This window comes from Kogia breviceps, chromosome 17, assembly GCF_026419965.1.
Source record: "Kogia breviceps isolate mKogBre1 chromosome 17, mKogBre1 haplotype 1, whole genome shotgun sequence".
Classification (NCBI taxonomy): domain Eukaryota; kingdom Metazoa; phylum Chordata; class Mammalia; order Artiodactyla; family Physeteridae; genus Kogia; species Kogia breviceps.
The window spans coordinates 62853429-62881249 of record NC_081326.1 but is presented as its reverse complement, the minus strand read 5'-3'; the positions used below and the strand labels follow the sequence as shown (position 1 = coordinate 62881249).

The 27821-nt window shown below is 47.5% G+C and overlaps 1 protein-coding gene across 1 annotated transcript; it reads left to right on the top strand.

Moving 5' to 3' along the window:
* Positions 1 to 26237, top strand: ANXA13 (annexin A13). Its single transcript, XM_067017321.1, has 10 exons — positions 1 to 22; positions 7688 to 7782; positions 10857 to 11027; positions 11737 to 11770; positions 11869 to 11948; positions 13590 to 13658; positions 14068 to 14169; positions 19066 to 19141; positions 22855 to 22967; positions 25805 to 26237. Exons 1-10 carry the CDS (start codon positions 1 to 3, stop codon positions 25922 to 25924), a joined length of 882 nt encoding a protein of 293 aa, XP_066873422.1. The 3' UTR covers positions 25925 to 26237.
* Positions 26238 to 27821: the final 1584 nt, after the last annotated feature.

The window sequence follows — 27821 nt, the reverse complement described above, 5'->3', positions numbered from 1 at the left end:
ATGCTGTCCAATAGCCACCAAGGTGAGGTATACAGGTCACTTTTAATATTGTTTTAAACAGACCTCTCTCAAACCGCTTTTTTTTTTTTTTGGCCGCGAGGCACGTGGGATCTCTGCTCCCGGACCGGGGATCATACCCACACCCCCTGCATTGGAAGCTCAGAGTCTTAACCACTGGACTACCAGGGAAGTCCCCATTTTTAATTTTTGAGAAGCCAAGTTTTTTTTAAATGCAGGTGAAATTAATTTTAATTATACTTTAGCTAACTCAATACTGTATCAAAAATATCATTTCAACAGATAGTCAATATCAAAGTTATTCATGAGATACCTGACGTCCCGTTTTTTGAATTAAGTCTTCAAAAGACCGTATGTATTCTACACTTGCAGAACATTTCAACTTGACCAGCCACGCTTCGAGCCCTCAATAGCCACATGCATCCGCTGTATCAGGTAGAGTGAGGTCAGAGGCCCTAGGCACCAAAAAGGTTACGTGCACTCGTCACCCGCTCACCCACCTGTGCAAGTCACAGTAATAAGAATGCTGTACCATAAAATTATATTTGATTCTTACAAATAACGTAAAACTGACAATTTCCTTGTTTGTGGTTTCTTCGGTGCCCCTGCTTTCCTGGCTCCTAAGTACCTGCTTGGTCTGGGTCTTGGTTAACCCGGAACCCCCGACGCTGACACTGTCATGCCTTCCTCTCAGGGCTCCATGCCCACCCTGTTGCCCCCATCCCAGCAAGGCCCTTCTGAAGATGACGTCTTAATCCGATAGCGTGTGGACCCCAACGTTCACTATCCTCTCTGAAATGTAAGAGGATGTTTGTCATTCTCCCTCCGGGAAACGCAGAAACAGGGGCTTAGAGGGAAAAGCTGCTACGGAGCTGCTATGGGGAGAGACGGCTGTGGCCGGCTTTGGGGCCTGCTGGGAAGCAGCTCGCTCATTAGGCACCAGAGTCCCAGGGCTATCGGGGAGGGAACTTCAAGCCCAGAGGCCCCCACCCTGCTGAGACTCAGCTCGGTGGGCTCCCAGAAAATGGCTGGAAGAGCCAAAGCCAGGAGGCCCTGCGGCTCTCCTTGGGTTGACGGTCACCCCGCTCTGACCTCTACTGTGTAATTACTGCGCCAGATGAACAGTCAGAGCTGAGGTTCCTTCTTTTCTCCTTTTTAAAAAAAAGTCTTTCCCAGAACCACTGGGGACTGGCCCCAGTGCCTCAAATCATTGTAAATGTTTACAGGAAATTGTTTCACGGCACAGACTGCTTATATGACACACATACTGTGAAATGTAAAATGAGGTCACTGTTCGGTAAATCGCCTCTCGGTCGGGTAGTGGGAAGAGCTCCCTGGATAAACCTGATGCCCGGACTCAAAGGACTCAAGAGAAATCTGGTCATTTCCAGGCTCTCCCCCACCTCCAGGCTGCTGCTGGGACACGCCCAGACTGCATTGCTCTCTGCTCTCCTTTTAAAAAAACACTCAGGAAGGAAAGTCTAAAAAACCTTATTTTTAAAATTTTAACTCAATGTTCCTGAATTATGCAGATATGGCTTGACTATAGTGACAGAGTAGAGGATTTCCTATTGGTCCCTGCTACATACAGGCCACGTGAGTAGCACACACAGCTTACAACCACACAGAGACCAGCTCCATCATAATGCAGCGCCAACTTCCCCATGCGCGCATTTACACACGCGTTCACTCAGCAAGTCAAGTCTGATGAACACTGAGAGCCTTGTCTGTGGATATTGCAACGAGCAAAGCCCCTGCTCCCGTGGAACTTGCAGTGTGGGGTGGCAGAGATGGGACGGAGGAGGAGGAGGACAGATCATGTGAGGGACACCGGCAGGGGTCCCAGAAAAGTCCAGCGAGTTGAGCCCTGAAAGAAGAATGGGAATAAAGGTGAGTGACAAAGCTAAAGATCTTGCAGGCATAGGGAAGAGCCCAGGCTGTTAATGCGGATTTGAAGGGGCCCAGATGGAAAGGCTTGAAGCAGAAGACTGAGCAGGCTGATCTGCTCCACAGAAGGTCACTCTGGAGACTGTGAATGCTGATTGGAAGAGGTGAGAGTAAGACAGGAACGCCAGCTGGGATCAGCTCTGGTGAATGATACGACAGAGGTGAGGATGGAGAGAGATGGGTGGGTCTCAGGGATACCAAGGAGGTGAATGGTGAGGTCTTCGTACTGACAAATTAGATGTGGGGCGAGGGGAAAGAGAGAGCCAGGGGTGAGCAGCCACACCCCTCCATTCCTGGCTGGCACAAGCCAGCGAATGGGCCACCTCGGAGGCAGGAAGCCCCTTCCAGAGATGACATCTCTAACGATAAAGGTCTGAGATGCGGAGGCCCTAGACCTGGGCTGGAGCAGCCCACGTGAAGAAAAGAAGTTGAGGGGCTGGATTCAGAGATTTTTTTATAAGAAAAAGAAATCCCGGGCTTCCCTGGGGGCGCAGTGGTTAAGAGACTGCCTGCCGATGCAGGGGACACGGGTTCGTGCCCCGATCCGGGAGGATCCCACATGTCGCGGAGCGGCTGGGCCCGTGAGCCATGGCCGCTGAGCCTGCGCGTCCGGAGCCTGTGCCCCGCAACGGGAGAAGCCACAATAGCTAGAGGCCCGCGTACCGCAAAAAAAGAAATCCCTTTTGAGGTGAGATCTCTAGCAGTCCCCTGGTTAAAAAGAAACAATGTCACAGAGGAAGTAACTGGATACACAGTACGCAGGTGAGGCTACAGGAGGAAATGAAGAGGAAGGACAGAAGTAAGTGCTGGAAGTGAGCCCAGATGAGGCAGGCAACGAACGCTGACTATTTTTGCAAGTGAACTCATCCTAGAATTTTCTGTTTCTCCAACTGGAATCAGAGAGCTAGATCTTCCCGGAACCGTAAAGGTTGAACTAGTCCTTGAGACTAGGTGAACAGTCCACGGACACAGAGCTGGTGGCTGTCCTAGGAGCAGTGCACAGCTCTCTCACCCCTGGGTCAGAGCAGTCTCTCTAAGTCCCAGCACTGGCTTTCCAAACGTGGCATTGAGGGCTGGGGCCAGAGTCAAACACTCGAAGACTTTGCCAACACCCCTTTTTCGTCCTTTCCCCGTCTCCAGCCAGGTCCCTCTTCATCCCTTCCCGCACCCTTGACCCAGATTTTTCCTGTTCCCAACCCGTCTATCAAAATGCATCTGCCCCGGGAGACGCAAGAGGGAGGAGATATGGGAACATATGTATATGTATAACTGATTCATTTTGTTGTAAAGCAGAAACTAACACACCATTGTAAAACAGTTATACTCCAATAAAGATGTGAAAAAAAAATACGCATCTGCCCCCTATTTTGTTCCTTCAGGATCCTGATCTCTCAGCGGAACAGGAGCCATCGTACAAGTCCAACTAATTCAGTTCCACCGAAAAACTGCCAGGCATGCTATTTACAGGCAGCAGACATTGAGAGGAGGGCTAGGAACAGGCTAATGCAGGAAACCTCCAGACTTTGGGCTGTGAAGAGTGGGTTTTTTATTCCTTTCTTGAAGTCCTGAGATACTGCTGTGGACAGTAGATGGACTGGCTTCCTAGGGCTGCCGTAACAAAGTACCACACACTGGGTGGCTTTAAACAGACATTTATTGTCTCTCAATTCTGGAGGCCAGGAGTCTGAAACCAAGAAGTCAGCAGGCCATCGTCCCGCAAGGTGCTAGGGAAGGACCGTTCTGTGCCTCTCTTCTAGCTTCTGGTAGCCAGCCGCAGGTGTTCCCTGGCTTGTAGATGCATCACTCCAATCCTCCGAACTCACACGGAGTTCTCCTGGGTCCCTTCACACCATCTCCCTCTGTGTGAGTCTCTCTCTGTGCCCAAATTTCCACTTTTTATAAAGACACCAGTTATATTGGATGAGGTCCCACCCTAATGATTTCATTTTCACTCAATTACTTCTGTAATGACCCTATTTCCAAATAAGGTCACATTCTAAGGTACTGGGGGTTAGGACTTCAATGTATTGGGGGGAGACACAATCTAACACATCATAGTAGGTGTCCCGCAACAGCCAGGTTACAAGAGAGGAGTCGGATGGGAGGTCTGCTAGTGCCAGGAATGGGCAAAGTGATAATATTCGAACAGAGCTTTACTATTGTCTAGATACCAATTTTTAGAGTCTCTGTCTCATCCTCTCACAGGCCCTGTGTGATCAGATTGTCATAAATTCCTTCTACCAGAGAGTAAAAGTGAGACTCGGGGCAGCACTGCCCAATAGAAACATAATGCAGGCCACACATGGAATTTCCAAATTTCCAGAAGCCACATTTTAAAAAAAGTAAAAAGAAACAAGTGAAATTAATTTTAATAATATATGTTAACTAAAGACATTAACATTCTAATAGGTAATCAATATAAGAATTATTGAGACAGTGCTTCCCTGGTGGCACAGTGGTTAAGAATCTATCTACCTGCCAATGCAGGGGACATGGGTTCAAGCCCTGGTCCAGGAAGATCCCACATGCCGCGTAGCAACTAAGCCCGTGCGCCACAACTACTGAGCCTGTGCTCTAGAGCCCACGAGCCACAACTACAGAAACACGTGTGCCTAGAGCCCGTGCTCTACAAGAGAAGCCACTGCAATGAGAAGCCCGTGCACCAAAACAAAGATCCAATGCAGCCAAAAATAAATCAATAAAACAAATAAATTTTTTTTAATTAAAAAAAATTATTGAGATATTCTACACTCTTTTTTTACACCAAGTCTTTGAAATCCAGTATGCATTTCACAAAAACACATAACTATTAAGACCTTAAATGGTCCTAAAGTGATCTTTCATTCCTTCAGTGGTATGCATAGTACCACACCCTAGATGAGCAGATCTGACAGGCAAGATGGACCCAAGAGCCCCACTCACCCAAGGAAGACGGCAGGAAGTGGCACCTAATAGTACACACTACCTTTCAGTGACCACTCCCTATGGCCTAGGTACCAGGCTTAGAATGGCACATATATGCAATCTTATGTATATATATTATATATATATAAGCTGATAAAATCTTATATAACATGCAATGACTCGAGAGATATATAAGCAATGTTCTTTAGAGGGACAGCGGAAGCAGAAACTTAATGTTTCAGGACTTCTGAAAGTGCCTGACCTACTGAGAAATGTGGTTCAGGTAAGGTGAGTGAGCCTGGGTGTGTGTGTGCGTGCAGAGATGGGTCTAGAAGAGCAGTCTGAGACCGTACTGCAGGAAGTCTCAGTGCCACATTAAGGAACAATGATTTACTTCTGGAACTCATGAAGAATCACTAGAGGTTTTAAAATTCGGGAGTGAAATGAGCACACGCGGTACTTCCAAATGATGATTCTGATGACAGTGTGGAGGGAAGGCTGCAGAGACCAGAGCCTGGTGTCAGGGAGACTGAAAACAAGCAGGGCCTGTTAGCAGCGGCAGGAGGGATGGAGAGGGAAGAGACATCTCGTAGGTGAGACAGATGGGACTTGGCGGTGTCAGAAAATAAAAGAAACGGAAGGTGGGCCCTCAAAAGTGACTTTGGATTTTCTAATTCAGGTGATGGCCACACACTGAGATGAAATTAACAGGGTGGGGAGGGGATTCAAGGAGAGACAGCTTTAGCTACATGGGGAATTGGAAGGCCTTGGGATCTCCATGGGAAGCTGGCCACAGGCAGCTGGAAATAAGATCTAAACTCAGGAGGGGTAAGGGCTAGAGGTGCTAGTTTAGGATTCATCAGCCAAAGGGCAACGGTCACGGGTTGGGGTGGGGGGAGTGATGGCAATTAGCAAGAAGGACTGGCAGGTAGGAGAAGAAGGGCTGCTGGACGATGCTGAGGGGGAGACGTTGGAGGGGCTGAAGGGAGGAACGGAGGACAGATGTAAAGCACTCGAGCGGAGAGAACAGTCAACAAATTGCAATACTGCTGAACAGTAAGGTACATGCGGGAACTAAGAAGAGGGTCCGAGCTGTGCCTCAGTTTCCTCCTCTGTCAATACGAGTTTGAGCCAGAAGGCTTCTGACGCTCCTTCCAGCTCAGTCACTGGGGTGACAGCCCAGGGACAGTGGCCTCGGCACTTGTCTGGATCTGAGGCAGCCCCGGGGCACTTGGTCATGTACACTCCCCGGTGTCCCAGAAGCCATGTGCACCTCAGGGCAACCACGGACCCCCTACTTGGATTTCATTCTCACAATAGCCTTGTCTATTATCACCCCCATCTTACAGGTGGGAAAACTGAGGCTTGGTGAGGCTAATTATTTGCCTGATGTCATACGGTTTAAGGGAATCCAGTCCGAAGAAATGGAATTCAGGGTTCGCTGATCAAATAGTCTTTCTCACCCTCACACCTGTAACACCTGGGTCATCTTCCCAATCCTGTCTCCAGGTTCAAAAAATGATACACTCCCCTTCTTTCTTAGTCATTATCGTTTCAGTGCTGATCAAATACCTACGACGAACAAGTATTACTATGAACATCCGGGAAAAAATCGTTTTAGAAAGAGTGTGAGGCAAAGGAGTTTAAAGGGTAACTGCGGGCTTCCCTGGTGGCGCAGTGGTTGAGAGTCCGCCTGCCGATGCAGGAGACACGGGTTCGTGCCCTGGTCCGGGAAGATCCCACGTGCCGCGGAGCGGCTGGGCCCGTGAGCCATGGCCGCTGTGCCTGCGCGTCCGGAGCCTGTGCTCCGCAGTGGGAGGGGCCACAGCAGTGAGAGGCCCGCGTACCGCAAAACAAAAAATAAATAAATAAAGGGTAACTGCCCCTTATGCTCCCAATTAGGTCGTTTCTCCTGAGATTAACAAGTTTATGGATGGGCTTTGATACTCTAGCAATTTGGGTCTGTATCTTAATCTCTTCCACTCCATTTTTAAGTACCTGCAGACCAAGGAACATACCATATTTTTTTTTTTTTTACAGTTTTTTTGAGGTATAAGTCACACACCATACAATCCACCCATTTAAAGTGTTCAATTCCGTTGTTTTTAATGGATTCACAGAAATATGAAAGCGTCACCACAATTTAGAACATTTTCATCACTTTAAAAAGAAACCTCCTACACTTTAGCTGTCAAACCTCTGCCCACCCCCTCCCCAGCCACTATTCTACTTTCTGTCTCTATAGATTTCCCTATTCTGGACTTCCATATGAATGGAATCATAATATGTGGTCTCCTGTGATTGGCTTCTTTCACTTAGCAAAATGTGTTTAAGGTCCGTCCCATTCAATACTGTAGAATGTGTCAGTACTTCATTCCTTTTTTCTGGCCAAGTAATATTCCACTGTATGGATATAGCACCTTTTAATTATCCATTGTCCACTGATGGACATTCAGGTGGTTTGCACATTTTGACTATTATGAATGATGCTGCTGTGAACCTTTGAGTACAAGTTTTGTGTAGACGTAAGTTTTCATTTCTCTTGCATTTATGCCAAGGACTGAAATTAAGGAATAGACCATATTCGTTCCTCTTTCCACTACAACGCCTAGCATTGTGCTTCATGCAGTGTGAGGCCTCAGTGGATATTTGTCAAGTGGGTGAAAAGAATACAGTCCTCAGCATATTAAAGCCAAAGGGTCCACCTAGGTTCCACCAAAGCTTGTGACCACCACCCTGGCTTCCCCAGACTGACTAAAATAAACGTCCGTCTTGTTTCTTGCTCATTGTGATTTTGTCTCTTTCTCCTGCACTTCAGGAACTGATGAAGCTGCCATCATTGAAATCCTATCAAGCAGGACATCGAATGAGAGGCAACAAATAAAACAAAAGTACAAGACAACGTACGGCAAGGTGACGCTGAGGGTCCTCGGCCGTGTGCACATGGCCTTGGTCTTGACTGTCTCTTCTGCTTCTTTTATGTTCCCGAGACAGGGAGGGCTATCCTTAAAGCTTTATTGAGTTAGCCCAAGAGAAACAAAATGAAACCACTATTTAAAACTTTAACTGACTTCAGAAAAACTGAAATGGCCTTGTTAACAGCCTGTAAAATCAATATTGGTTAACTCATTATTTTTCCAATTGACTTCTTTTAAAGTTGATTCCTCAGTCTTTATTTCCCACTCCTTTGGATTAATTCCACACACTAACTTATAGATAGGCCAGGGATTTGAAAACCAGTTTTCACAGGTGGGTCTTTATGTAAGAATTCTTCATTTATTCAGCTGTCTCAAGAATGATACATTCTTCATAAGTGATTGTTACAAAAACTAAAACACCAAAAGCAAAAAGCCCTCCATTTCGTTAAGCATCAACGCCTTTTTCTTTCTTTGCATATCTTTGCTTCATTCTTCTTGTTGATGGTGTTACATTTAGAAATCTTTAAGAATGCATTAGGCTTTCTGTTTTCTTTATTAATATAGCATGAACACGATTTAACATTTTCTTCACGTCATTAGAATTATCAGTTTGCCAAATAAATATGGATTATTATGCTGCATTCTAATCCAAATGTATACTTCCTTTACAGTTTCCATAACTCTATGTATAAATAGATACAGAGATGGAGGTGGATTTTCTTACTTATTTGTCACTGGGGAAGCAACAATCTCTCTAGGCCTTGGTCTCCTCACAAATAAAATGAAAATGGTAACTTGCCTCCCTTCTCAGGTTGCTGTGAGAGAATCAAGCAGGGTAATGCTGGCACCTACCAGTAAAGGGAGGCTGTGATAGGTATGACTGTTTCCACCTTACAGAGAGAAAAAAGTGGAGCTCATCTGTTTAAATGACTCACGCACAACCACACACTTAGTAGGAAACAGAACCAGCGCTCACATCTAAGTCTTCCCTCTCCAGGGCCAGCCTCCACTCCTGGAGAATCCATTGCCATGAGAGGAGATATTTATTTATACATCAAACAGTCCAGACAGCTGTGCTTTTGTAGATCTTCCGCTTCCCTTTTCACAGTCAGGCTTGTCAACGTCACTCATTGATGACATTGGTGAAAATAAGTGAAGCTTCAGTTCAGCTGCATTTAATTGAATTGTATGACATTGAACGTTCACCCTTGTCAGTGTGCCTGACGATAGCATCCTCTCACGTGCTGTGTCTACTCATATCCTACCGATGTGGAAAGTCAGGTACAAGCATCTCAAGCTTTGGTGTTAAATGAGTGTAAGTGGGTTCGAAGGGAGGACTCGAGGGCTCTGTTAAAGTGGGCAGATGCTCTAGCACAAAACTCTGCAATACCTACATCCACCAGTCATTTGCTTACTTTCCAATTCTCAGCTGTGTTTCAAACAGCTGAGACTGCCAAAGAGGTGATGGAGAATCATACCACAAAGCTAGAAGACATTAAAGACAATCAAATCTGAAGTCAGCTGGGCTCCAAAGAGAATAAGCATCCCAAGGTGACGCAGCTCGTTAGCAGGAAGCCAGGATTAGAGCCGAAGAATCCCGAGCCGGCTCCTAGGTCCAAACAGAATGTAAACACACAAGGATCTGTTTTTGTCCTCGTGACGTACGAGAGCGGGCAGCTGGGATTTCTCTTCTCTACAGTTCTATCTGATGCCCGTCTGACTTGAAAAAATATTTCTAGTCTTCAGGTGCATTCACGCCAGAGTACTGACCAAAGGCCTGTCTTCACAAGATCAGGGTTAGATGGCAGCGAGTGCCATGGGATGGAGCCAGGAATATCGCAACCTGCTATTAAGACTGCAGATGCCAGGGCCTTGGACAAAAATCTTCTGGTATTTTCCTCCCAGGCCCGGAGCTCAGAGGTTCATTGGAGAAATAGTAGATTTGCCTTCTCTCTGAAAGTTCCTTTCAGCATGAAATCATCATCATCATCACTTGCTGAACATTGAAAATGTGCCAGGCACTGTGTTCAGTGTTTACAAGGATTGTCTTATTTAATTCTCCCAACAACCTTAAGAAGTAAGTCTTGTTATTCTTTTCCCGTTTTTCAGAGAAGGAAACTGACAGTTGGTGAAATTAAGCACATTTCCTAGGTCACAGAGCTACAGGACTGTGTTTTTAGACATCACGCCATGGTGCTGAGTAGCCAGGCCCACCCCACGCTGTAATCTGGTCTATCGGCTTCTAGTCTGACCCACACGGGGCTGTCTCTGTGTGAAGGTCCTGCTCTGAGGCCCTTCATTTAACTTGGGACGTTGATGACTCGACTAGTTGGACTGAACGCCCATTCTTGACGCTTTTCTCATTAAACCATCAGGTCGGAGGGAGACAGGTGGGAGCAGGCGGTTCACCTGTGATTAGAGGGGGCCTGCCCCAAACAGGATGCCAGTGAGAATTTCATGTACTTCCCTTCCCCCACCTGAGTTCTTTGCAGAATTTAACAAGATGCCCAAGTGACTGTATATCAGGTTTGCCCAGGACAGTCCCTCTTTAATTCCTGTTGTCCCCCTGCAATTATTAATAGTGCCCCCCCCCTTTCACTGTCAAAAGCATCCCAGCTTGGACAGTGAACGATCTGGTCTCCTAGAGGTGACAAACCTGTATTTCAGTCTTCTCTAGCCAAGTGTTTGGAGATGAGTCCTTTATCTTATTGAGGCTCAGTCCATGGGGATGATGCAATACCTCTCCTGCCAGGGCTGTTTTAGGGATCGGTGAGGAAGCTCTCTGAACCCTAAAATATTCTGCAAATGCTGGTTGTTATTGTGATTCATCTTCGGGGTCCCCAGCCCTGAGCAGGGGACCTTCCCTCGGCACCTCTGCCAGCCTTGGCAGAAGATGCGTGGGCACTTGGGTGACGAGTGTCCTCCAGAGCAGGTCACTTGTGCCTGTGGAGCTCCAGTCCAGGCTGTGCCCCGTGTGTCCACAGCAGGTGTCCTGCGGTGGGGAGAGCAGACACCTTTCCCTCTGCTCTCAGGACATTCCCAGACAAGACTCTCGCTGTCTTCCCGCAGGACCTGGAGGAGGTGCTCAAGACGGAGCTGAGTGGAAACTTTGAGAAGACAGCCTTGGCCCTCCTGGACCACCCCAGCGAGTATGCGGCCCGGCAGCTGCAGAAGGCCATGAAGGGCCTGGGCACGAACGAGGCGGTGCTCATCGAGGTCCTGTGCACGAGAACCAATAAGGTGAGTCCCAGCCGAGCCCTGGACCAACTCCCAAGGGAGCGCCCATATGCCCATCAGAGCCGGTTACAGCAGCCAGGAGGGAAGGTGCCCCCTGCCTTCCGCCCACGGGGTGAGCAAGTGTCTGGGCAGAAACGCGTCCACTTGGTTCACACTGGAGAGCTCCTCTTCCAATCTCTGATGCTCGGTCTTGGTGTCGCTGCTCCTGGCTTGACAGGATAGATCCTTCCAGAAGCACAGTGTCAACCCAGCTTTCATTTTTCTAAAGAGATGCACAGTTTTACATGAAGGAGGAAAGTTCTACTTTACCCTCCCAGCCTGACTTTGCGGGTCTCCAAGCATGGCTGCATCTAGCGGAGAGCTCAAGAACAGGCAGGGGGTTGGGGGGTGCCAGGGGGGTCTTCTAACACTGGCTACTGGGTGGGGAAGGGGGAGTGAGGTGGGGTGAGGGGGTAGTGAAAGAAGATGTTAGCTTAGCTGTAATGTTTTCACTTTTAACTAAGGATGACATATGCTAAAGGACTCCACACAGCTGGGGACTCGCTCTAGGCCTAGACCTTGACCTGTAGGGATGACCCCCTTTGGAGGAGGTCATAAAGGCATCCTGTGTCCAGAGACAAGCTCCTGCCCCTTCCCTTTGCTTGTCTCTGCCTATATTATTGATTAACCCCACCTTGGAGTATTGATTTTTTATTTTTATTACCTCTCCTAGGAAATCATCGCCATTAAAGAGGCCTACCAAAGGTGTAAGTGACCGTTTATTCTGACTTTAAAGAATGTTCCTTCCAAAATACCTCTGGGAGACTAAATCTGCTTTCTCTCCTCCTTTCTTCTTCCCCAAAAGTATTTGACAGGAGCCTTGAATCAGATGTCAAAGGTGATACAAGTGGAAGCCTAAAAAAAATTCTGGTCTCCCTGCTACAGGTAAAAGTAAAAAGGTCTAACCTGCTTTATGATCTTGGGAAACAGCCCTTGGCAGCATGGGACCATGATGAAAAAGGCAATTTAGATGACAAACATTTCCTTCTTTTATTAAAAATGTTACTGAGGGATCATCAACCTGTGTTCTGTCAGCCCAGCTCTTGTGAAATTATTCAATGGGTATTTTCCCCATCATCACAATCCGCCTAGTCATTTGCAGTTTACACAATCCCTTTTTGTTAGTGAGTTATCTCATTAAGCATCACCACCTCACTTTGCCAGTGAGGAACCTCTAGGTGTACACACAGTAAGACACAGCTTAGGAGCAAGAACCAGCCCATCTGACCCCAAGTAGGGCCCTTTTCATGACACAACTTACTTCCAGGATTCACCCCAAGTCTAGGCCTGTAAGAACTGCTGCAGGGAGCTTAGCCTGGAAAGCAGGGCTTTAAGAATCGGCCCTGCTAGGACACAGCCCCGGCGGCCCCCAGCCAGACGGCATCTGCACTCTCATTGACACACCCATCTTTATGACCTTTGTGTGTTTCCTTTGCTTCATTACTCTCAATGTGGAGAGACTGATAGCAGAGAATAACGTAGAGTAGGCTTCACCTGTAGCACGAAGAGTATATAAGTGTTCTCCTGCTGTATAACAAATTGCTGCAAACTCAGCAACCTAAACTATGCAGACCCATGATCTAGCGGTTTCCATGGGGCAGGGGTCCTGTTGCGGGTTAGCCAGGGTCTCGCCAGGCTGAAATCAAGGTGTCAGCCAGGGCTGCCATCTCATCTGAGGCCTGGGGTCCTCTTCCAAGCTCACTGGCTGTTGGTAGATTTCGGTTCCCTGTGGTTGTACGACTGATGTCCCTGTTTTCCTGCTAGCTGTCAACCAGAGACCACTCAGCTCCTAGAGGCCGTCTGCAGTTCCCTGTCTTGGCCCCATAGACAGTTCAGAGCATGGCTATTTGGTTTCTTCCAGGCCAGCAGGAGTTCATGTCTCTGACTTCTTCCATCTCTGACCTTAAAGAGCTCACCTGATTGGGTCAGGCCTACCCAGGACAACTGATTAGGGATTTTAATTACATCTACAAACATCTCCTTTGCCATATAAACATAATATGATCACAGGAGTGGTGTCTCACCATATTCACAGGTCTTACCCACACTCAAAAGAAGGCGATTATACCAGAGTGTGGGCCCCTTGGGTCATCTTAGAATTCCACCTGCCACTAAGGGCTTAGGTTAGACCTCTAAAACTTTCCATGACCAACATTCAGGGCTCTTCAGGGCTGGGACCCTGAGAAGCGAAATTTGATATTTTGGAAGGAAGACTAATAGCTTCCCAACAGACTCAATCTAAGGGACATCATGAGGTTTCTTAGAGGGCAGTGGGGTTTGTGAGTGACCCTGGTTTCTACAAAAAAAAAAAAAAAAAAAAAAAGGAAAAATGTGTTGTCACAGAAGCTACTCTCTTTATCAGTTGTGTCCAAAAGATGGCAGCAAAGAGCAGTATTGCCACTTTGCCAGGTTTTGTCTAGCTTCAGGCCACCCCTCTGAAATCACCCCCTTTTCTAGGACTTTCCCTTTTTGTTTTCTGTGGTCAAGCAGGAACTCAAGTTAATAACAATGTGTTGATTTTTCTAGGCTAATCGCGATGAAGGAGATAATGTAGACAAAGATCTAGCTGGTCAGGATGCCAAAGATCTGTATGACGTAAGTATGCAGATGTGCCAGTCTCTGCAAATTCTTTTTTTTTTAAATTAACATTATTTTCAACAACTGTTACTTTATTTTATGCGAATTGGAATTACTTGGGAAATAAGTATGATCTTTAAAATATTTTTCATATATACGGTCTTCATGAACCTAAAAGAATTGCTTTTTCTATTCTTATATTCTGGGGTTAACCACCTTAGATCCATTTTGGAACAAGGGAAGGTATAAATAATATAAATATGTGAGGTATACTTGTGGGTTAGAAGTTTAAAGTGCTGGATCGATCAATGTGGCTTAGATTCAGTGCATATTTTATTGTTTCCTGTAAGGGAGGCCTGGTCACAGCTCTGTTTATTCAGTCTTTTTGCAAAAGGCTTTTTCAAAATGTTTGCACTCGGCCCTCTAGGCAGGGGAAGGCCGCTGGGGCACGGACGAGCTTACCTTCAATGAAGTCCTGGCCAAGAGGAATCACAAACAGTTACAAGCCACCTTTCAAGCCTACCAAGTGGTAAGTGATCCAGTACTAAGGCAAGGAGTTCACACGGAAACTGAGTCTCAAGTTACTTCCAGAAGAAGCCGAGATCTGGGATTTGGAACTGGGCGGCAGGGGGCTGGGTGTCTTTTACACTAGTGGTTCTCCATCAGGGGTGACTTTGCACCCCCAGGGGATATTTGATCATGTCTGGAAACACGTGGCGCTGTCACAACAAGGTGCGTTGGGGGGAGCATCAGTATTGGCATGTAGAGCGTCAAGGCCAGGGAAGCTGCAGAACGTCCCACAGTGCACAGGGCACCTCCCGCAGCACAGTCAGTCGGCCCCCAGTGCAGTGTGGAGTCTGGGAAACCCTGCTTTGCAACAGAGGCTAGGGAAGCAGGGGAGTGTCAAGTTTAGGAGCAAAGCCCTAGAGTCAGAGGGTACAGGTTCAAATCCTGGTTCTACCACTAACAAGTGACCTGATTTCACCATCCTCTTTTTTTTTTTTTTTTTTTTTTTTTTGCGGTACGCGGGCCTCTCACCGCTGTGGCCTCTGCCGCTGCGGAGCGCAGGCTCCGGACGCGCAGGCGCAGCGGCCACGGCTCACGGGCCCAGCCGCTCCGCGGCATGTGGGATCTTCCCGGACCGGGGCACGAACCCGCGTCCCCTGCATCGGCAGGCGGACTCTCAACAACTGCGCCACCAGGGAAGCCCCACCATCCTCATTTGTAAAACGGAGACCGTGAACATCAACCTCCCACCCTCAGGGGGTTATTTTAGGTGTTAAATAAGGCTCAGGACAGTATCTGGCATGTGGTAAGCTTACAAATGTTTGCTGTTACTATTATCCCCATTGACAGTTGGGCTAACAGTGCCTACTCCACCCCAAACAGATGTGATGAAAGCTCAGAGATACACTCTTGGAAAGATGTGTATCAGTTACTTTTATACAATTATTTTTTTTAATCTAATGATAATTTTAAGTCAGCGAGGTGAGTTAGCTATTTCAAGGCACTCAGTGGTTAGTCCTTCCCTGAAAAATCAGTCTTTAATGGCAAGAAGACGTTTGTGGAATATCAGATTTTGTTTTGGTCTCCTATTTTATATTTGTGGAATGCTTTTAACTATTCAAAGGACATCTGTGCCCTGTGTCTCATTTCAATTTCACAAGAATACTGTAACTCAAATGTAGGCTGAAGAAGCCATTGTTACCCACAACTGATGGAGGAAGAAAATCTGTTACAAGTAAGGAACCATCTGTAACTTATCAGGACCACACAGCAAGTCAGTAGCAGAAAGTGGATGAGAACGCCAAGGTTCCCCAGCCTGAGCTCCTACCTCAGCTAGAGCTGGCCGCTCCTCACTCAGAATAGCATTTCCTATGTGTTGCCAGCAGATGAAAAGACAACAAAGCTTTGGAATTTTATCATCACTGTATATAAGCCCTCAGGGCCCTCTGCTTTCAAATCCTGCCCGGATTCGTGATCAAAGGCAGCTGACCCTGTACTCCCCTGGCCCCTGGGCCTGGAGCTGTGTAGACTGAGCTGGAAGCCTTCTCCATGACCTAGACCCTCTTCCCATAAGACTGGGGCCATGGATGGAGTTTCTGGGGCGGCTGTCATTAAGGATCACTATAGAAACACACATATGTGTGAGGGTGTGTGGGGTGTGTGTGTGTGTGGTGTGTATGTGGTGTGTATGTGGGGGGTGTATGTGTGTGGGTTGTGTGGGTGGGTGTGGGTGTGTGGGTGTGTGTACATGAAATACTGACTATCTAAGGATACTCCCTAGGCCAATTGTTCTCAGAATTAATCTCCAAACAGCAGAATCTGTATCACTTGAGAAAATGTTTAAAATGAGAATTCTTAGCGCCGGCCCTGGACCTACTGAATCAGCTTCCTTGGAGTTAGGGTCCTATAGTCTGTGTTTTAACAAGTCTTCCAGATTCTGATACTTGTTAAGGTTTAACAAGTCTGCTCGAGGCTACTAGCTGTATGACCCTGGGCGAGTTATTAAGGGTTCTGTGCCTCAGTTCCCCCAACCGTATAACAGGGATAATAATAGTACCTACTTCACAGGGTTAGTAAGGATTAAATGAATGACCAGATTTGAAGCATTTATTGCCTGGCATGAAGTAGGTGCTCAGTTAACATTAGCAGTTGTTATGAGTCACCTTATGTGAACCGACAGTGTCAAAAAACAGAGCTAAAACTCAAATGGTCAGTAAGATGATCAATTGATTCGATGATTCTTTCCATGAAACCAGCTCTGAAATGCTACCTATTCATCATTCCGAAAGCCTTGTTGGAACATTGTTCGTCTTGACCTTTATCGTTGATCTTCTGAGTTCATCCTGATCTTGGGAACCTGGCTCCATAAATTTTCTCATGGTCTCTGGCTAAAAGCACTAAGATGCTAAGGTCACATCAGTGAAGTGTACCATACGGCACAGGTTGTCCTGGCATAGAGTCGAATTTTAATTTCTGGCACAAAAACTCAGGTTTTTGCCCTTAATCTGCCCTCTAAACCTGAGTCTTAACTGTTGACACTCTCAGAGATCCCAGCCCGAGCAACAAAGCTTCCCCAACTCTGCAGCATCATGAAAGATTATTACCGTCCCCAAATCTACCAAATATGAAAGGCTTGTAGAGTTATAAAGTCCCCCACATATGGCTCAGTATAAATTGTAGGTACACATACCCATAGCCCCAGGTCACTGCCTTACCACCACACCCCTCATCACTTCTCCCCTCCCCTAAAGTGTTCCTAAGCCCATTCCAGAACCTTTAGCCCTTTAACTTCTATAACCAAAGTCAGAGTGCACAGGGTTCTGCTGTGGGCACGCTGTCAGTTTGGGGCATTGGTTTTTTTTTTTTTTTTTTTTTTGCGGTACGCGGGCCTCTCACTGTTGTGGCCTCTTCCGTGGCGGAGCGCGGGCTCCGGACGCGCAGGCTCAGAGGCCATGGCTCACGGGCACAGCCACTCCGCGGCACGTGGGATCCTCCCGGATCGGGACACGAACCCGCGTCCCCTGCATCGGCAGGCGGACTCTCAACCATTGCGCCACCAGGGAAGCCCTGGGGCATTGGTTTTAAAAGAAAGAAATGTGTCTCCTATTCTTCTAATAATCTCCCCACAGGCAATGCTACCTGGTAAACTAGAAGCCTTTGAGGCTTCTCTGGAATCCACCCTGGCAAAGGGTTTTTGTACCAAGATCAGAAAACCTGGTTTTGTCCAAAGAGCCCCCCTAAGAATGAAGTGTTCCGATAAGTGAGGAGCATTCCATCTGCAAAGGAGCATCTCAGTAGCTTGGGCCAGTGCATCGTTTAACATTTGTGCTCAATGGAGTCCCTGGAGGTGCCTTGGTAGCCACCAGGAGGGAGTTGGGGGAGGAGGTAGGTAAAGAAAGGGCGATGCCGTCTCACTGTATCTCATGAAGAGTGCGTGCCCCCGGAGCTGGGCAGCAAAGAGACTGAGAGGGCGGGAACCTGGCATTACTGTCTAGGGCTGTGCTAAGGAGCCCATCTCCCGCCTCCCCAGAACAGCTCTGCTTTCCTGCTTTTATCTGTTGTGTAGGCTGAGATGCTACAGAAAATTTAAAAACACTGTTCTAGCCCGGTACTAACAATAAAAATGGAAAGTGGTTTAATGTGAGGATTTTTTTTTTTTTTTTTTCTAAACACAGACCTGTGTGAGGACAATGTCCTCTTGAAACACAATCTCAGTCTACACAACAAGAACCCTGTTCATGAGAAAAGTGATAGCAGTTTCTTCTGAAATACCAGCTCCCACATCCAACCCCCAACACCTGAGAACAGCTAAGAAAGGGACTGAAAGCCCCCCCAATCCAATCCCCTTCTTATCTAGGTCGATTCCACACCAGACCTCTAGATGGGCCAGCTATGATGAGGAGATCAAGCTATGGGTTTCATTAAATCTGGACCCTCCTTCTCCCCACATCTATTGTGTGCGTATCACAGAGAATATGTTGTTTACCAGTGTTTTCAGAATGAGCTACATAAACTCCACTGGCAGTGACCTCAAAGGCCCCAATTATTTATAGACTCACCATTGTGTCATATCCTCAAGAGATAATTTCTAAGAAAGAAGTTTCAGTATTTCTAATGCTTAATTGCATTTCCCAAACCCAACCAAAAGTTCTCCTTTCTCTTTATATACCTGCCCTGAGCTTGGCTCTGGCGGTACTTGTGTTAAGCGTGGTCACAATTTACTCTGAACTTCAGCTTCTATAAATATTTGGAAGGAAACCTAATGTGTAATGCTGTGCAGAACGAGCTGGCGGCGAATATGAGATCATCTGGAGTCTCCCCAGAGGGAAAGAAAGCAGCATTTGACGTGGTCAGCCCCGGGCTCCCAGCCCAAGTAGCCCCACAGTATCAGAAATGTTAGACCAAGTCCTTACCGTGAACTTCACAATCTCTATTCATGTCACCCAAAGTGTAGGTGCCCGAGCTCTCAGTCTCAGTCCACAACGGAGGAAGATGTGGGAGATGATTATAACCATAGCCTCCTGGAAAATTGGAAATGGAAAGAATCTTTATAAACACACAGGAAAAACTCAAGTACGATAGAAACATAAAGAATATTGTTGCAGTATTTATTCATTGTTTTTCCACTCCCTGATTTCACAGAGGAGGAAACTGAGGCTGAGGCGGTGGTCCTGACTGGGGTCACATCCATTAGGGGTCAAATCGGGACTAACTCCTAGGCCACGAGAGTCCCCACTCGAATGGCGGGCAACCATCCCCAGCCCTGCAAGGCCTGAGGCCAGAGAGGAATCCCAGAGTTCCTCCGATCCTTGCGTGACCAAATCTGGAAGAGTCTATTGCTTCTTGTAGAAGAACAAGCCTCGAGTGCACCAAGGCCAAAAGCAAAACCTGGAGTAACAGCTGCACTTTCTTTCTCCAGCTCATTGGCAAAGACATCGAAGAGGCCATTGAAGAAGAAACGTCAGGAGATCTGCAGAAGGCCTACTTAACTCTCGGTAAGGTAAAGCTAGGAAAGCCCCTGGTTCGGGTTGGGCTCCCTGGAACCAGAACTGGAGACAGAGGTTTGTGTGCAGGAAGCTTTCAGGGAATAGCTTGGGAACCACACATCTAAGCAGCACTGGGAGGGGAGAGAATGAATGTGATGCAGCTGCAGCAGGAGCTGTGCTGGTCCCCCAAGGAGCCCTGAAGTCAGGATGTCCAAAGCGGAGGCAAGGGGACCAGGTCCTCACACCCCACATCAAGCAGCCGTCTGGCTGCACCCAGGGAGCATTTGCAGCCTGGGGGAAGAGAGCTCCCTCTTTTGACTCCTTATGGATATGACCCCCGTCAGTCCCTCCCTCCTGAGAAGGGACTCAGCCCTGAGCAGCCAGCAGGTAACGCTTGGCGTGAGTGCCTGCTAAGACAGCAGCTTGGGGGACCTACCACAGCATCCACGACAGTCCCACTAAGATCATGGAGCCCCGAGAGCCTCCACCAACAGCCTGGGACCATTGTCTAGTCTCATGGGGCAGCATGCGGTTCATGTGACACACGCTCAAAAGCACCCAGGTTCGGATCCAGGAACAAGTTTCTGCGGGTGCCTGATGGCCCAAGGGTGACCTTTTCCATTTGGTTCCCTTCAACATTGGAATGAATGAGGTCTGTGTAGAAAGCAAGGCGGGGGAGACGAGATCAAGGCCGTGCCAAGCAAACGGCAGGCGTTTCTCTCCAGGTGTTGCCCGTAGGCAGGAAATAGCAGAGAGATGGGTACCGGGCTGTGGCTGGCAGGCTCCTTTCTCATTTTTGCAAGCCCCGGAATGAAGGCATTGTCCATTGTCCACACTCCGGTGGCGAGGAGGCCAGGGCAGCAACCCAAATGGCACGAGAAATGGAGAGAATATCCCCAGAAGGAGAGGAAGAACCAAAAAAGCAGCCCCTGGAAGCTAAAAAATGTGCTCTCGCTGCCAAACTCTTTTGTTTTGGTTTTTTTGATGGGATTTTGGGGGCAATGTCAGCAATTGATTTTTTTTTTTCCACCCTCATTTTGCATTCAGATTAGCAGCTCTGCTATTGTTCTAGAGGCTTGAAAGTCCTTAATGTCACTCCTGTCCCACCATGGATACACAGAGATGACTGCCCTTAGGGCTTTAAGGATGAGTGTCTTAAGTAAACGGAGAGATCTACTCATGGCCCAGCTACAAGGCTCCAAACCGTTTCTGTACCTGCAGTGTAAAGAAGCAGGAAAACGCCAGAGTTCAGTCAGAAGATTAATACTAATTCTTATTAGTATTAAGCATTAATGGTAATAAAACAATTCAACCCTTTAACATTTACTTAGCACCTGCCTGGGCCAGCAGTGGTGCCAGGCGTGGGGAGCAGAGGTAAATAGGTCCAGTTCCTGTTCTTAAGAAGCTTCAAACTCATGGCAGATAAACTCAAATTAACAGACTGAGCTACAGTAAAGATAAAGCCAAAAACAATCAGAGCAAGGCAGGTACAGAGGAAGGAAAGGACCCATCTCTGCAGTTGCGGGACCATGAAATGCAGGAGTTGGGTGGACTCCACTGGTAGCAAATATAAAAGAGATTAGAAAAGACCTTGAAAAAGGAACCACACAAAGAGTGGAACATGACTTCATGACTAAATTCTCTACACACTCCCCACCCTACTCCCACCTAACTCATAAAGATGCCAGTTTGCCACTAAAATTGAGGAGGAGGTGTTATGAGACCAGACGGTTCCCACCGCTTGCAGTCTTTGGAGCAGCACTTCTCAAAGTGGGGTCCGTGGACCCCCTGCATCAGACTCACGTGGGGAGGCGTGTGAAAGTGCAGTCTCTGCAGGCCCACTCCAGGTTACCCACTTAGAACTTCCTGGAATGCAGCCCAAAGCCACACATTGACAAGCTCCTCCAGTGATCATCTTATGCTCCCTGAAGTTTGAGAACCCCTGGTCTGCAGGCCAGAAGGAGCAAGAGACGCCACGGGGTGGCTGGCCGCCCTTCCTCTCACACGCACGAAGATCTTTATTCCCACGTGCTCCCAAGCTGGCCCCACCCAAACTTTCAGGGTATTCCTGCTGCTGCGAACGACAAAGGTTGCTCACCAGGCATAGACTGTATACGGTAGAAAAGTTGAGATTTTTCTTCCCGAAATATCAGGAAGAAGGAATGTCAGGGGTGAAGTCACTGGTGTGGGGACGGAACGCACTCAAGTTAGGCGGACGATCGCTGCAGCGTCCGTTGGTACGAGTGCACAGGACGGGGTCCTCGGGAAAACCTGGTGAGGCCGCTAGCCCAGAACGTCGGGGGGTGTGCGTCACAGTGAGTCTCAAACACTCTGCTCCCCAAATTGCCAGGTTCACACCCCCCCCATCACCACCACCACCAATCCAGCAGCTTGTGGATTCAGACTCCTAGGTCTGGGCTCCCCCACTGACACTCTGGTGGCTGCCACGTGACCTATAAAATAAGGAGACAGACCCCACCCCCCAACCTAGACTCTGCTCTCCTAATTCTGTTCCTCCCCCTTCCTTGTAAGCATTCTATCGGCAATTACCTAGAAGACAAAGAGTTCTCACTGCAGGACATATTAAGGATGTGCATTTCACACTTATGCTGAATGTATTACTTATTATTTACCACTAACATCAAAAATGTTAAGTGTTCTAGGTAAATGTCAGCAACATAAACAGTAAAGGGTTCATTCTCCCAAAGTGTTAGTCCTAATGGGCCCATAGGAGCCTTGGAGGAGGGGAGAGCAATCATGATTTAACCCCAGGAGCAGAGATGCACCCCCTCCCCTGATTGGTGAATAGAAACCATACTTTGTTAATGTGTGGATTAGATCATACTTTAGTCCTTTCTGGCTGGGGCAGGGCCAGAAAAGAGCAACTAGCAGCATCGCAGGAAGGTGCTCTGTAGACAGGATCAAACATTGCGTCAAGCCCACATCCCAGATGGGAAAAGTAAGATGATTGTGGGGACCTTGGAAAAGATTCAGAGGTGAGGCTCCCAAATAGAATCGCAGCGAGGGACTTCCCTGGTGGCCCAGTGGGTAAGGCTCCGCACTCCCAGTGCAGGGGGCCTGCGTTCCATCCCTGCTCAGGGGACTAGATCCCGCATGCACGCCTCAACTGAGAGCCCACGTGCCGCAACTGAGACCCGGGGCAGCCAAAATAAATAAATAAATATTTTTTTAAAAAGTAAAAAAATAAAACCTAGTGAGGAAAAACAAAAGGAAGGAAGGTTGTTTAGCATGGGCAGGAGGGCCACGGTCCAACCGAGTGTATCTTCAAGATTGCGAAGTTTTATATGGCAAGGTTGCCAGCCAGTCCGTGTTTCCCCTCCAGACCCAACTCCGACATCAGAGATTTCTCTTAGAGGTGAGAAGGTGTTTCTGCTGGTGAGAATCGTGAACTTTGCAGGGAGGGCCTGAGGATGGTCACAGCGCTCCTCCTCCTCCCAAGGGTCTTCAGGGAACAGGAGAGGTTCTTACGTGCCTGAAGGGGTTTGGGTTGAAGAGTCCAGGTGCCCTGACCCCAGGGGAATCTTCCAGATCCCATTATCAACAGTGTGAAGTCTGCTCCTTTCAAACACCCGCCTCACAATTCCATCAGCTCCAAGGGCAGCCAGGTGACACCCTGAGCCAGCTCTGTGCCTTCCGAGGGTCTCTGCGTTATTCCACAAAACGTGAACACCTCCCGTCCTCTCTTCCTTTGTCCTGCCCAGTGAGGAGCGCCCGGGACCTCCAGGGCTACTTTGCTGACTGTCTGTACAAGGCCATGAAGGGTGCGGGCACCGACGAGGAGACCCTCATTGACATCATCGTGACCCAGGCCGAGGTAAGACGCACTCGCTGGGCTCCGCCTTCTTGTTTTGCCACCAGTGATGTCATCTACAGGTCGTTTTTTAGTAAGAGCCTATTTACAGAAAGAGTGAAACAGAGACAGCCCTTGCCTTCCCAGTCTCTGTAGAGGACAGTGTGCTGTGCTTCAGTCTGTTTCTTTTTATAAAAATACAGTAACGTTAGCGGCTTCTATTTCCGTCATCTGTGGCTCCAGAGAGCTCGGGGTAGTGTGTGGAGGGAACCTGGAGGGGCTCTTCCGGATAGGGCAGCTCCATTTTAAGGAAGGTAAAACAGACACTCTGAAAGGTGAACAATGGACTAGATCACCCGAGCAAGTAATTTCCCGACTCCTTAAACACACCCCAGAAGCATAATTTTGCACCAAAAACCACATCAGTACAAGACAATGTTTCTCAACCTTTCTTAAATTAGCGATCGCCCACCCTCACCCCCAGGGAGTCTTCTTAGACCCAGTATTTTCCTGTCACTCCCCTCCAAGAAATGTTAACATGGCATACACTGTATATCCGTTTATGTTCCCTATGTAGATACATAGTTAATTTTACATAAGAAGATTAAGATTTTTTTTCACCCTCTAAGAACCGGTTTTTGCCCCCGTTGGGAGCAATATCGCCCCCCTTTGAGAATGCATGAGTATAACAGAGGCACGGGGAGGGGAGTGGCCAGAAGCTAGGGAGCAGCTGTCAAGACTCATATTCAGAATACAGGGCCACAGAGAGGAGGAGTTACAGACTCAATGGGAAATGGCATTTCACCCACAGCAGAGCGGCCTTGGAGAGTGAAGTGGAACTGGGCACTTGAAAACCACAGACAACTTCCCTCAGCAACGCGTTAAATGAGGCGGAAAAGATACCAACCCAAATTCTGGCCCCCAGCTTTTTGACAAATAATACTTAACATCTGACACTGTTTTGAAATGTATCTTAGCAACACAACTATTCTTCCGTTTTTATTTCTATTCCTGGAATTTCTCCTCCCCTCTTTCTCCTCCTCCTCCTCCTCCACAATTCACATTTTCCTCTCTCTCTTAAAGCCCCTCTCTTTGTTCTCCTCCCCTCTCCCCCCCCCCCAGTCTCTCTGTCACTCTCTCCGTTTTATTTTGGTTGCTCTGGGTCTCTCCTTCCCTTATCTCTCCAGGTCTCAGCCTTCTCTGTCTCTCTGTCTCTTAGTAACTCACCCGCCCCAGCCAGAGTCTCTGGAGATCCTAAGACACTCCAAGGAGCGGGTTGGTGACAAAGCAAGGATTCTAAAGACCCCAGGGGGTTGCACCACTCTGAGGGCGCCTCAAGGTGCCATATTCACTCCAGCATGCATGAGCTGTAGAGCGTTTATTCCAAGATGCTCTGTCCTATCTCAGTACTGACCACAGGTCCTGGGTCATCTCCACATGGGGACCATGCCCTCCGAATGCTTCCGGCCCAGATATATTGGCCAGATCCCCTAATCCCCCAAAGCCACCTGGTACTAGAACAGAGCCCCGTGAGCCCCACCCCATCCCTGCACTGACCCACCCCCCCGCTGAGCAGCCCACCAGCCCACCTGCCTGATGCAGTCTCTCTCCTGCGCAGCACCCACTTCCAACAATTCCTCCCTCTCCTACCCTCTCCTGCTCTCATCTTTCTCTCTCCTGTTGGGCCCTCTCGTTGGGGCAGGAGAAGAAAAGAGCCAGAGCTTGAGCAATGGTTTGTGAGTCTCTCAAGAAAGCAAGATAGAGTCTAAATTAAAAACAACGATAACAACCAAGCTAAAAACAAACAAAAAACTCCTGGTTAAAGAGAGCTCTGTGCTTCTTTTATGAGACTTACTGTGTTCTTTCTGGAATTATATCTTCCATGGTTCAAGTATTATCTCCTTTACTAGGTGGTCAGAATCTTCAGAGCAGAACAATCTTTTTATCTGTGTTTCTTCTGAGTCCTTTCCCCACCTCCAGCACCTAGGTTTTTCAAGCTTTTCAATGAATTACAGTTGATCCCTGAACAACAGGGATTTGAATGGTGTGGGTGCACCCATACGCAGATCTTTTCAGTAAATAACAGTACCTGTATTTTCATTTTATGGATCTTTAAATAAACTAAGTGTGGGGAGAAGTTTGTGCTCCATTAGAGCTCACAATATGTAGAATCAAAAGAACTAGGGTTTGGGGCCTGATCTATCCGAACTGTTTCCGCTTCCTGCCCTTGGGTGAGTCACTGATCAAATCCCTCTGTTTTCGACGCAGGGATGGCAGTGCACAGATTCTAGACTGCAAGGGGGTCTGCGTTCCCAATTCCCGTATTGCGCAAGGGTCAGCCGTAGATTCAAAATAAGTCCTAAAAATTGATAACGAATTGAATTTTGTTGTTTGGCACTAATATCCTTGCTGATCAGGGTACAAGAGAAAAAAAAAAAAAGGCGTCATTTCAGACTGTGTTGACAATTTTCTTAACCTTATACTAAAAGTCAGCAAACTGTGGCCTGCAAGCCAAATCAGGCCCACCACCTGTTTTTGTACAGTCCTGTTACCTGAAAGTGATTATTTTAAAGTAACTGTAAAAAACTCAAGGGAAAAATAATATTTTTGTAACACATTAAGTCATATGAAATTCAAGTTTTCGTGTCCATAAACAAAGTTTTACTGGAACAGAAACACAGACACTGAACTCAGCTTTCCTATTGTCAGCCATGAAATAGGAAGAATAATAACTCCGACTCTAAGGGTTGCTTTGAGGCATTAATGTGCAAGTGAGAACGATGTGCTCAGAACAGTGGCTGCCTGTGTTTATGGTGAAAACGCTATAAATGTCCCGGTTGCTGGTGTCGTCTCTCCTACAGGTGGACCTTCAGGGGATAAAAGCCAAGTTCCAAGAGAAGTATCAGAAGTCTCTCTCTGACATGGTTCGCTCAGACACCTCTGGGGACTTCCAGAAACTGCTGGTGGCCCTCTTGCACTGAACAGAGCCAGCACAGCAGGAGAACGGGGAGGAACCACCTTTGACAAGAGCCCCTCCCAAACCAGATTTGCAAATGCCACTCCAGCACGAAACACCCTCAAGGCTCCTGGTTTATTTCCCTGGCCAGGGCAAACTGTTTAAGTTAAGGGCAGCAGCCTCAAGACGCTTGACTAGATCACCCTGAATGCCCGTTTAGTGAGTGTCTGGGCTGCCTCTTAATTTTCCTTCAGGGTGGTCACTGAATGCTTTCTGAGCACAGATGAAATCTGCAGTTGATGAAAACCTATGCATTCGTAATAAAACATTTAAAAGAATATGTATCACACAGGGATATGTATGTCCTGGGTAAAGAGCAAGTGGTTAAAGTACAAGAAAGACCAGAGTAAGCAATTCATTCGTCTTCCTTCTGTGCGCTCGGTTTCAAATCCTCCTTGTTAATTGAAGATGTGGCTTATGCCTACATCAGCTGCTTTTCCAAAGACTGGGTTGATTCGCTTTGGTGTTTGTCCTGTAAATAAATGACTTGTGAAATGTCAACATTTTTGGAAAATGCAAACACTTACATTTATTAATAATCACCAAGGACAGTCACCAAGGCCAGCGGCAAGGAAACAACTGACTTGCCTATATGAAACGTAACGAGAGGTAGAATTCCCTGATCCGCTACCTGCTTTAAATGGTTTTTCTTGCTTCTCTAGACATCCGAGCCACTTGAGTCTTCCCTCGGATCTTCAAATACAATTAGGCTGGGCACAGTGCCAACAGGATCAAGGTTAATGGTCTGGCTCTCCAATGGATTGATTCTGCACCAGTAGCATCTCTGTTCCAAGGTGTTTGTCTCATAGCCACGTGCTGCTACACATAAAGGGGTCTGTCACGAGAACACAGACACTTTGGTCCAGTAATTATAGTTATCGTTCATCGGATGATTATTTGTGCCTGGCACTGCTCAGTAGCTTTTACTGTCATACTTAATTTTCCCAGCATCCCTATGAGGTTACTATTACTCCCATTCATGAGCTGAAGCAACCGAGACATTAAGTAACCTGGCCAAATTCACTCACAAATGACAGAACCGAGATTTGAATTCAGGGCTGGTGGACTCCAGAATCCATCCTAGTAACCGCTCTTCTTGGAAAAATAACACAAAGTACATGGAAATGGGTCTGTATTCATTCACCTGCTTAAGTTCCTACTATTTGCCAATCACTGTGCTGGGCTCTGGGGATACGAAGATAAAGAGAACACTGGCCACACCTTGGGCAGTTCATTCCCAGGCCAGGAGTGTAGACGGATGCCTGCAATATTCATCAGATGCTGTTAAGTGCACTGATACAGGCACGTAACGCTCTCTACCCATGAGCGAGAAGAGGGAACACAGAGCTCTGCCTGGGGGAACTGGGGAATGCTTTACAGAGATGCAGTTGTGCCGGGCTTTGAATACATAGAAACTTTCCAGAAAAACAAAGAAAGAAGCACATGGGTAGAGGCTTGGAAACATGAGGGAGCAGGATGTGTTCAGGAGGCGTTGAAATCCATTCTCCTGGGGCACAGACGTGGTGAAAGGAAGGAGAGGGCCGGGGAGGCGGGTGATGAAGAGTATGTTTGGGTCACGTCAGCCGTGGTTTTGCCTTCCAAGTGTGAGCTTGGTCCTCTGGGCAATAGTGGTCATTGGAGATGTTTAAATGAGTGAGAACATGTTCAGATTCGGGTCTTGGGAAATCACTTTGGTGGTGTAATCAACACAGAGCATACCAGCCCAAGCACGCTGTGCTGTGTCTTTCTAGCAGCTGTAAAAGCGTGATCAACAAATTAAGAAGTTATGTTAACATCTGCATCCTCAACATACCCGTTTATCTACCTAACAGACACTGCTGTCATTATGAGCTTTAACACAT